We start from the raw sequence: 11162 nt of genomic DNA on the forward strand, positions 1-11162 counted from the left end.
CAAAGAGAAGTGAGGGAAATTTTAAGAGAATTGATAACTGATTCATTCGAAAAATTGTCAATTATATAGGAATCGTTTTTCGATTATTGGTCTTCACGTGAATTTTTCAGAGCCTCGTTTTCTCAGCTTTCACGTGAATTGTTCAGGAATCTTTCGTACATAATAAAGAGATAAGAATGAGTCAAACGAAACGATTGGAGAAGAAAAATCGATATAATTTTAAAAACAAAATTATATATAAAATTTAGCGTCCGTGCTTGTCAAGCGCGGATGCTGCCTACGTGGAGCAGAGCGTCCGCGCTTCCCATGAGCGGATTGAAGTAGTTTTGAAATAAATTTTTTTTAAATTTTTTTGAAAAAAAATTAAAATTTAAATTATTTTTAATAAAAACCCACAAGATGCAACAATCAAACATGTCTTTATTGAGGGGATTGCTTTTCTTGCTCCTTTTGTTTTCTGCATTAGATTATATCAACTATCCATAATACAATTTTTTTCTAAATGAATTAGATAAAATCAATGCAATATATATTGTTTAAAAACTATTATAAAGTTAAAACTCCGAAAAAATAGAAAGTTAAAACGGCAAAAAAAAAATACTTCTAGCATAAAAAATATTTTTTTTGTGAATGGACTAAATAGAATATTCGTCTCAAAGATTAATCCGTGAAATCATTTCACTTGAATTTTTTGAAAAATAATAGTTATACCGTAATTTATGTATTTCTACAGGTAAATTCATAATATTAAAAGGCAAAAACTTGTATGAGACGGTCTCACGAGTCGTATTTTGTGACACATATATCTTATTCGGGTCATCCATGAAAAAATATTACTTTTTATGCTAAGAATATTAATTTTTATTATGAATATCGATAGAATTGACCGCTCTCACAGATAAAAAACGTGAGATCGTTTCACAATAAATCTACTCATATTAAAATGGGTATCACCTGTCCCTCTTATCCTAATATATATACCATGACTGATTGCCAATGATGTATTTAACGTTTTATTTTGTCGGTAATAGAAAATGAAGATTGTTTAGATTTAAAAAATGAAGTTTTTTCAACCAAAAGCCTATGCTTTCATAATTTTTATCGACCCTCAATTTTTTTTTCCTTTTTTTACTACACAATTGTAAATAAAATATACACATCAAGCAAATTTCGAAATTTAAAGTATGTGTTATACTGTAAAATTTTAAAAGAAAAGGTTTAATCGTTTCAATTTTGAAAAGATATAGTCGATAAGATTATACAAAAATAATTCAAAGTCTAATCTTGAATAAAAAACAAACAAGATAACACATTGCCATCCAAAATTCTCAAATATGAATGGAAATTTTTGACATTCTCTCCAAATTAATTTTTTATTTCTTGATGCAAAAGATTGATTTATGGAGGCCAAGAAACCGAAGCAAAGGAAAACAGAATTACTGGTTATGGAAAACGAAAAGAAAGGCACCAAACAGTCACACGATGAATGAATGGTAAAGGGAAAGCAAGGAAAAAAACAAAGAAGATTAGAGAGAGAGAGAAGTGTGAAAGAAACAAGAATTTTAGGCCAAAAAAATGGCGAAGAACATTTCTTCAACAACAAAGATTAGTCCTCTTCTCACTCTCCTTTCAATACCAACGAATGGAATCGTTTTTCTTAACCGAAGCAACAACTACAACTCTTCCACCACCACCATCCACTTTCATTATTCTCGCCATTATTATTCTTTTCCCTCTCATTTCTATTCACTTCTCTCTCTTTCATTATTACTGCTGTTTACACCATCCCTTTTGCCCATTTCCCTTGAAATCATAACGGCAAAGATTATTGTTTTTAATTTTTTTTAAAAAGACAGGCTCTTTGTATTGGGTTTCTCTAAATCTGAGCCGATCTTGGTGAGTTATTGTTTCTTTTTCTTTATTTAATGGTTTTTTTATTCATCTGAGTTTTGATTGTCTTGATCTTTTATTTGTGATGTTTTGGTTTGGAGTTTGATTTTGTGGATTGTTGTTTTGTGGGATTTTTTCCTTGTGGGATTCTTGAGATAGGTATATGAACGATTGATGTGAGCTTTATTTTTGTATGATGATCGTCGAATTCATTGATGATTTAGGAACTAAAGAAAACAAAAGGTTGTGAAAATCATTTCCTTGCATATTTGTGGTACTGTTTGGATCTACCTAGCGTTAATTCTGTGATTGGCTGATTGATTGATAGATTACCCGTCCTGTGTGTATTTTTAGTGTTTGCTGCAACAATTGAATCTAGATTATCGGCGTCACTGCTTTTATGAAAGATTGTGTTCTTAAGTAATATCCAAACTACATTCAATTTTCTAGGTCATCAGGAATGTCTATGAAGGTTTCTGAATCTCATACAATATTTCATGATTTCAGGAAGATGTTTGGAGGAGGCGGAGCTAATGAGAATATGGCTATTCCTGCATTTTTGGGGGGAAATCGCCTCCCATTTGATAATAATACATTGCCTCAGCTTCAGTTATTTGGACATGGTGAGGTCATTTTTATAGTTGTTTAAGAAATTATAGTTAAATTAGAAGTTTTTCCCCTTGTTTGATCAGCATGATGCAGCTTGTGTTTTCGTGACTAAAATTTTTCTCAGATCTCTGGGGAACACACCATTTGTGTAGACTGTTGTTGCGCTAGACTATCCTTCTTTTACTTTTCAGCATGTGTTATACCCGTGTTGACATAAATTATGACGTAGGCTGTGTGCTCGTTTGACAAACTGCCATCCAGTTTCTGAAACTTCAGATGTAAAATTTGTTAGCCGGCTACAGTGTTTTTTGCGTCCCTGAAAATGCTTATTTGAAGTTCTACAGAAGGATCAACCTAGAAAGAGGCGAAGCACCAACTAGATTTTAGGAGGTTAACTGGTTCTTCGTTTTTGCAAACCTGTATTGATTCAAGAGCCACTTCACCATAGCTTCTGATCGCGTAGTCAAGATTCAGACACCAATGATGCATATATGGCACTGGAGCAGAGGGAAGAACACATTGGCACAGCCAAAAGGCAAAACTGATCTCGAAAAACTTGTGTGAAAAATGAAAATCATAATTTTTGGGATAGTTGCAGGGGTATTTTCAATTTTATTTACATTTTTTCTAGGATTATATATTACAAACAACGTCGTCGTTCTTGAAACTACCCTTCTTGATTCTTGATGATAGTTTGTTTTAGATAACAATAATTTACTTCTGTTTCAGCTCCATCTGTCCACGAGCATGGGTCCTTGAATAATGGTGCCATCAAAAGAGTTAGGGAAGAAGATCTCGTTTGTACACGGCAGAAGCGTCCCATATCTTTGAACAAGAGTTATAGTCCAGAAAAAGTTGCCAACGTCGGTACTCCACCAAATCCTAATCTTGTATCCACTGGCCTCAGGCTTTCTTGCGAGAAAGAGGAGCAAAATTCCTCAGTTTCCTCTGGTATCCTATCTATTGGTAATAACCTTAAAATGGACATGGATCGGCAGACAGAAGAATTTGGTCGATATATTAAACTTCAGGTATCATAATATTGCATACATCCTTCATGGGGTTAAAACAACTTCCTTCAGTTTTATACATTGACAGTGTTGGAGTCCGAGGGTGGTGTATTTTCTATACATAATCAAATATACCATGTGTATAAAATGAGATTTGGCATGCTAAATTTTTTCATTTTAGTTTTACTCCCACGCTAAACCTATGGCTCTGCCGCTTTACACCAGCACTTCTTATGTTCTCAACCTCTGACTGTGTCTCTATGTATAGGAAGAGAATATTCTGAAGGGCGTAAGAGAGTTGAATAATCGGCACATGGTTTCTTTGTTGAACACACTAGAAAAAGGAGTCAACAGAAAACTACACGAGAAGGCGCTTGAAATTGAGAACGTAAATCATAAGAACAAAGAGTTAGCTGACAAAATAAAGCAAGTTTCTACTGAAGCTCAGTCGTGGCATTATCAAGCTAAGTACAACGAATCAGTGATCAACATTCTGAAGAACAATATCGAACAACTCATGGCACAAGGCATGTCTCGAGCTCATGAAGGCTCAGGGGACAGCGAAGTAGACGATGCAGTTTCAGGCACAAATCATCGACAAATCATCAGTGGCTTGGAAAATCAAGGTTGTCAAACTGGTCGGCTAATATGCAGGTCATGCAAAAGTAAAGAAGTTTCGATCTTGTTACTGCCTTGCAGACATTTGTGCCTCTGTACAGATTGTGAAGGACTTTCTGATATCTGTCCAGTTTGCCAGGTAATGAAGACTGCAGGTGTTCATGTATACATGTAATTCAAAACATCATACTTCATAACATGTTTTGATCAAGATTTGTTTTCAAGGAAATGGATCGACTGGTTGTTTCGTTTGTTGCTACGTCCAAGAATGTAAATAAATTATTGTCCGCGACTCATCTCGGACAGTTGAGCTTAGTTGCGTGACAGGTACACGAAGTATATTTTTACATACGTTCAGCTGTTTGTAAGATGAGAACTGGTGGATCTCTTTTCAATCATGCAACTTTAAGTGAAGTACGGCCAGTCGATTGGTTGTTACTCTGAGTTTTAAATTTTGTATAATTATGAACAATCAAATATTATATATAAAAAAATGTATATCAAGAAGAAAATATAAGTGGTAATTTTGACTTTATTTTGTGCGGTAAAACATTTCGGGGATGAAATCACAGCATAGAGTATGTGTTAAATTGGAATATCTTGATAAATTTGGATTGTAGGCATCAGAATTCGTCAGCGCCGAATAAGGATAGTGACTACAGATATCCCAAAAGTTCGTATGCTTACTCCAAATTACCTTCACTTCAACTCGGCCATCTTTAACCAAGAAACAACAGCAATGTATTTCTCCGTTCGATGTTGTTCCTAAGAAGTGGCAAAATCTCAACTATCATTCAGCACTATGACTCTATGAGTTGCGACTGCTCTTCTCTTCAATGCCTGATTGTGCAAATCGCAGTCTGAGTACTTGAAGAGCGTCTTCAACTTTTACTCCTTTTTGAGCAAGCAAAACCATGGAATGATACAGAACGTCTGCCATCTCAGAAGCTGTCCTCGATGGATCCTCATTTTCCTCCAGTGTCCGACATAGCTCATTTGCCTCCTCTCTGTAACAAAAGCATTGGAACAATCTTAGCGAAATCTTTTAACCAGCTTACAGACCACTCATTTCATTCAAGAAACTTGTCTACCACTCTCTTGTAAATGCATCAAGTACAAGTAGACTCACCTATACAGAACTAGTTAGAACAAAATGAAACAAAGCTCAAAGAAAATAACCTTTACGTAAAGAGATCAATATATATAATATTGAAACAATCAACAAGGAATAGAGATCAATAGATGTTACTCTGAGTTTTAAATTTTGTATAATTATGAACAATAAATACTCAGATTAGAACCCGAATTTATTTGTAAATTAACATCTGCAAAACAAAGAAAACCCAACCTGATTTTCGAGCACAGTAACTTGTTATCGAGAAGTAAGCGCTTGGTCCAGGATGGTTTGCTGTCAAAACTTGATATTTCTTCTTTTCGTTTGCATATAGTTGATTCTAAAGAGTACAGAGTCGTTAATGCGAGTTTATTACAATCAACCTGCCAAAAGAGAAATATATGATAATGTACTCGTCGACTTTCTCATAATGATCCAACAAGATACAAAACTAAACTAATTCTAGTTTGAATAAATAAGAAACTCATCATGAAGTTTGATTGTTACCTTTGGATCATTCAGGACTTCGTCAACCGATGTATAATAGCAAGTCTCAGATCCAGTGTGGCAAGTTGGCCCATCAGGTTTTCCAAGATAAATAATCTTGAAGATGAATCAAACTCTCATTCAAACAATAACAAGGACAACTCATAATCTCCTACAAAGATTCAATCACCTGAAAAATTAATGGGAACTTACAGAATCACGATCACAGTCAAGAAAGATATCACAGATGTTGATGAAATTCATCGAGGTTTCTCCTTTTATCCACAAAGTTGATCTTGACCTGCTATAAAATGTAGCCTTTCTGGATGAAATGGTCGTTAAAAGTGCCTCCCTGTTGGCAAACCCTTGCATTAATACAGCTCCGGTATCTACATTTTGAGCTATTGCCACCACCAAACCTTTGTCATCCCATTTGATTCTATCCAGCAAAGGACTAATCTATACAGAACTAGTTAGAACAAAATGAAACAATCAACAATAAAAAAGCCTTAGATATTGAATTAAATTATCATTCTTTTCAAGACTTGGCAAATACCATACAGGAACAATTGCACAACACCTATCCCATGGGCAGATTATATCTTCTTACTAGTGATGGAAGTGATTGCAAGATTATTAACCAGAAAAATGATGATCATGTGGAAATTGTTACCAACTGTTAAAAAAAAAAAGTCAAGTGATCACCAGCTTTAAAATAACTAAAACTACTTCTGGTTTGTGTCCAGACCATATTTAATGTTTGCAAAATGATGATCTATTTTTTTAAAAAAGTAAGCAAGCTCTGAAGATATGATCAGTCTTTTGTCCTTTTTAAGCTAAATTCAAGCACAAAAACTACCTAAATCTAAGATCAAGCTAACAAATCACAAACATAAGCTTCACAGATAACAATCTAAACCAAATGTCATAACCACTTCACCTTGGCTTCTCCGTGAAAAACCGGATCCGAAGTTTTAAGGCAAGCATACGCCCGAGAGGCCGGGCTTTGTGCTCCCATAGGAGAAACAGAAAGATGACATTTTGTAGAAATTCTTGGAAGTTGAAAACAGTTGGAGTATGGAAGTGCCATCTAATTTGAACTGTCCTGGAACAAAGAACAATAAAAATGTTTTATGGATGAGATGCATAAAAAAGATGATCAAGTTTAGAAAGCGAAAAAAAGGCCTGGTGTTCATCAACATGAATTTCCCAAAAACAAATAAATTGTTTTTCCCCAATTTCGAATATGAAGAAACCAAACAAAAAAACAAAGAAATCGAAAACCTGGATTCGTGGAAAAGGTGTCATTGGGATTAAGCTCTCGATATTGGAACAAAAACCTTACCTTTAAACTGAAAATGAAGAAAATTTGCCTTCCTCTATTCTTTCTTTTACGTTTCTTTTTCTTCCTTCGATTAGGACACCATACAGATAGTCAGATACAAGGTTTAGCTATGTACTAACTCCTAACCAACGACTACGGAATTAAAATATGATTTTTTAAAAAAAGAGCTATATTCACTTTCAAAAAAAATAAATTTATTATATATAATTTTATATTAAACAAAAAAACTACATAATCGATGCTTATAGTATCGGACAACAAGGTCTCGAGTTTGGAGAAGACATTAAGAAATCGTGTTCAAAATCCAATTATAAAATATCCCTTAAAAAGAAATATATTATATGTGTGTGTGTGTGTGTGTAAAGGAACAACATAAAGACATCTTAATTCAAATAATTGAAATCATGTATATTAACTTCAAGTGTCGAGCCAAGTTTAATACACAAGTTTTGTTTTGGCCATGTATGCTATGAGCCTGAGTGTTTATGAGTCAGTTACTATGATACAATACCAGATTTTACTTCTCCTGCATTTAAGGTAGCATCAATAAAACAGAGAACCAGGATACCAAGTCACAAATAACAAAATAACCTCTGGAGGATACCTAGAAATATTCTTCGCAATGCAAGGAAACGACACATCCCAAAGATACAAGAAAGAAACTAGCAACGGTCATGGATTTCTTCTATCATTTTCGAAATACTTTAAACATTAAGCAAAAATAATAATAAAAATATTTTATCCCAATTTCTTATGACCAAAAACTATTTAAAACATGAAGTTAATATTATTTAATCTATAAATACAAGAAAATCTATAATCATTATCAATATCAGATAATTATTCTTATTTTAAACTGTTACCAATTGACTTGGCCTGGGAACCAAAGATGCAGAAACATTGATCTTGTATGGCTTAAATACATTGAAGAGATCTTTAGCATTGCCTTTTTTTGTGTAATTTCCATAAGAAGAATCTTAGAACAAAAAATACAACTTAGCCACACAATGAGATTGTTCCAGATGTTCTCAAACCAAACATTCAAACAACATCACAACGAGATTTCTCCAAATGTTTAGAAATCAAATATTTAAGCACATCATTAGCTCAAATATTACAAAGCAAATTGGGGAAGTAACAGTGAATATAAAAGTAGAAAAGATAAGAATAAACATCAAATGAGAAAGAAACCAGGAAGGAATTTTAGGGCTACCCCAAATCAGGAATTGAACAAAGTGAATGAAAATCTTGCTCCAAGCGGTGGCTGAAATCGGCAGAGAGATTTAGAGAAAATTATAAGAAATGGGTTTGAAACTACGGGGTGAGAGGAGACATTTAAAATCTGCTGAAATTAGTAATGGGCCAAATCTGCTAATTTCAAATACCAAATCCCTTTTGTCCCCAAATCCAAATCAGCCTAAATCCACTAATCCAAATACAACCTAAGATTAATGGACGAGTATGATAAATACAGTGATTCATACGTATAATAGAGGTACGTTCCGCAGCTAAAGAGTGGCCAGCTTGAATGCAGTGCGTAAAGGGTTAGTTCCTCTACTACACTCTTTCACTGGAAAAATGGAACCTGGTTTTCAAAACAATAAAAGGGACATGATTAGGGTTCACTTCAAGCCGTTCATCAAATTGAATATGGGCGCCGTATTAGGCTCCGCAGCAAATTTCTTTGTCATGTAAAACAGGACAGAAATTTCTGTTCAATCCGAAAAAAATTGTTCAACTTTTTCTTGTTTTCGATCCAAATCTAGAATAAATTCACCGAACCCTGCATGCATCTACATTGGTTTTATGAGAAAATTATGGATCATAAGTGTAGTTTTCAATACAACTAGGATCGAAGACGGAGAAATAACGTATAAATAGAAACGAAAAATCTCTTAGCTTACAATTTCCTTGCTGCTTCCGAGCGCCGCTGCATTTGATTGAGAGAGATGGTGAAGTGAACTCAGAGGTGGTATGGAGATAGTCGATTAAGCAGGCCCACCAGTCATCAAAAGAAGCCCAACCCTGCTGAGCCCAGTTGACAGGATATATGTGTTTTTTGAAAAGTTCGGGCCCAACTAGGAACACACATAATGACATGCTATAGATAACAAGGGTGTCCAAATCAAATACGATCCACCAACCCGATATAGTTCAACCAGAAAAAAATCAAGTTTGGGTTTGAGATTTTTGGATTCGGGTCAGATCGGGTTGGACTTGATTTCTGACCCGAAAAAAATGATCGGATTGAGTTGGATTCAGGTCAACTCGAATTTATTCGAAAATTTTAATTTTTTAAAAATATATATAAATATGTCTTACTTTTTAATATATATCATAAATTTCATAATTTAATATTTATTTTTGAACATTTTTTAGTTTTAAATAATTGTTTATTTGATTTAGTAAATATATTTTAATTTTCTACAATTAGACTTTCAAATTTAAATCATATATATGAAGGAGATTTCGTTACTATGTGTTTAAATTAAAATATTTTTTTAAAAAAAATTCAAAATCAGGTTTATCGAGTTGATCAGATTGGTTCGAGTTCAAGTTCGAGTTCGAGTTGAGTGTTTTCGGTTGGCTTTGGTCGGGTCGAACAATTTTTGAATAATATTATTGCTCTACCCGACCCGACCCAATCCATCCATCCAACCACTCAAATTGACATTCTTATATATTAGTTAATTCGCGGAAGCATATTTTTTATATATAATTAATTTGTATTATATTCATATAAAATAATAGTAATAATAAAGTTGTAGGGCATTACTCAGCTGCAGCTTAACTACCAAGTCCATGTCATAAGGCCAACCTGTCATACTGCGTGTCATGCACCAATTCACAGTATTTAATTTTTATATTTCAATGGGTACCTTCGCATGTTTATTTTAGGTTTAATTTTTTATTTTAATTCAATTTGGATCTCTCCATTATTTTATTGGTCTCCTTTGTTAGAATTGTTAGACTTCTTCCGACAGTGAGAAAGAGATGATTTATTTTTTCAAAAAAGAAAAAAAATTAAATAGTGATATAATGTGGGGGAAAAAAGGATAGTGATATATAATAAGTTAGAAGGCATATTATTGTTTTTTCATTATAGCAGCGAAAAATAATATTTTTCACGAATCGAAAGTTAATAGAAATATATATCATAAAATTGATTCATATAATGATTTAATGATTGTAAACAATTTGAACGATCAATGATGATAAACATGGATGAAGGCTTTGAATTAACATAAAAAATTATATGATCTATCTCAATTTCAAGTATAGATTACTAAATTAAAAGCATCATTTAATATTTATACAAGAGTCTTATTTAAGCCCGTACAGCTTTTTCTCTCTCGCTGTAAATGACTTGGTTGTTTTCTTTGTTATGTAGCCGTTACTTTTTGCAGTATATCATCTTTCCAACTTTACAACATTGATTTCCAAAATTCAATTCCTCGACATATTCACGCATTATACTTACACACACACACACATATATATAGACATATATAAGCAAGTGTCTTCGTGTGCGATCAGCAATGGAGGGTGGTGGATTCTCGCGCCAAAATGTGGAACCGATCCATGAAGTTTTCACACTCCACCAGAAGCGCCGCTTCTGTTTCTTTTTTCGGAGGAACACCTACAAATCACGTCCCGCCGTCGGGGTATCATGGTGGCAGAAGATGCGGCCTCAGCAGGCGGAGATCCGTGGAGGGAATTCTCTCTGGGCCCGTGGGTTGGACGCGCTAAAGAGAATCCGGGATTGGTCGGAGATCCTGGCGGGTCCGAGATGGAAGACCTTCATCCGCCGTTTCAACAGGGACAGAAACAGCAGCAAGCACGTGGATTTCCGCTACGACCCGCTGAGCTACGCCATGAATTTCGACGAGGGGCCGGGGCAGAACAGACATTTCGACGACGACGGGGAGGATGGATACTTCTCGCGGAACTTCTCTTCTAGGTACGCCAAGGGTTCCATGGATCACGGCAAGGACGGGCCTAGCATCGTTTAACAAGCGCCGCGCATGCTAACAAGCGCAGGTAGCCCGAATAATCGTCATCGCGACCTTTTCAGTGCAGGTACTCCAAA

At 34.6% G+C, this 11162-nt stretch overlaps 3 protein-coding genes across 8 annotated transcripts; 2 read left to right on the forward strand and 1 right to left on the reverse strand.

Annotated features, from left to right (window-relative positions):
- The first annotated feature begins 1466 nt into the window (after window positions 1–1466).
- On the forward strand, window positions 1467–4572 carry LOC140836907 (probable BOI-related E3 ubiquitin-protein ligase 3). Of its 2 annotated transcripts, none has more exons than XM_073202792.1 (5): window positions 1467–1896; window positions 2398–2513; window positions 2729–3034; window positions 3229–3530; window positions 3778–4572. In XM_073202792.1, the coding sequence occupies exons 3-5, from the start codon at window positions 2980–2982 to the stop codon at window positions 4300–4302; spliced, it is 882 nt and encodes a 293-aa protein (XP_073058893.1). In that variant the 5' UTR covers window positions 1467–1896; window positions 2398–2513; window positions 2729–2979; the 3' UTR covers window positions 4303–4572. The 2 variants fall into 2 exon arrangements, with proteins under 2 accessions (XP_073058893.1, XP_073058887.1); XM_073202786.1 differs by lacking the exon at window positions 2729–3034 and adding an exon at window positions 2245–2310 and having other exon boundaries at window positions 1472–1896; window positions 3778–4571.
- A 188-nt stretch (window positions 4573–4760) lies between these two features.
- Window positions 4761–9075, reverse strand: LOC140836924 (histidine biosynthesis bifunctional protein hisIE, chloroplastic). 5 transcript variants are annotated; one of them, XM_073202802.1, is made up of 8 exons: window positions 8977–9075; window positions 8557–8657; window positions 8286–8336; window positions 6668–6832; window positions 5941–6186; window positions 5749–5844; window positions 5476–5624; window positions 4761–5134 (listed from the first exon to the last, which is right to left on the reverse strand). In XM_073202802.1, the coding sequence occupies exons 4-8, from the start codon at window positions 6815–6817 to the stop codon at window positions 4936–4938; spliced, it is 840 nt and encodes a 279-aa protein (XP_073058903.1). In that variant the 5' UTR covers window positions 6818–6832; window positions 8286–8336; window positions 8557–8657; window positions 8977–9075; the 3' UTR covers window positions 4761–4935. The 5 variants fall into 5 exon arrangements, with proteins under 5 accessions (XP_073058903.1, XP_073058922.1, XP_073058911.1 ...); XM_073202821.1 differs by lacking the exon at window positions 8286–8336 and having other exon boundaries at window positions 6668–6827; XM_073202810.1 differs by lacking the exon at window positions 8286–8336.
- Window positions 9076–10611: 1536 nt separating this feature from the next.
- Window positions 10612–11085, forward strand: LOC140809168 (uncharacterized). The gene has a single exon (XM_073166665.1). It carries the CDS (start codon window positions 10612–10614, stop codon window positions 11083–11085), a length of 474 nt encoding a protein of 157 aa, XP_073022766.1.
- The last annotated feature ends 77 nt before the right edge of the window (window positions 11086–11162 follow it).

This window comes from Primulina eburnea, chromosome 1 (genome assembly GCF_022965805.1).
Source record: "Primulina eburnea isolate SZY01 chromosome 1, ASM2296580v1, whole genome shotgun sequence".
In the NCBI taxonomy this organism is placed as follows: Eukaryota; Viridiplantae; Streptophyta; class Magnoliopsida; order Lamiales; family Gesneriaceae; genus Primulina; species Primulina eburnea.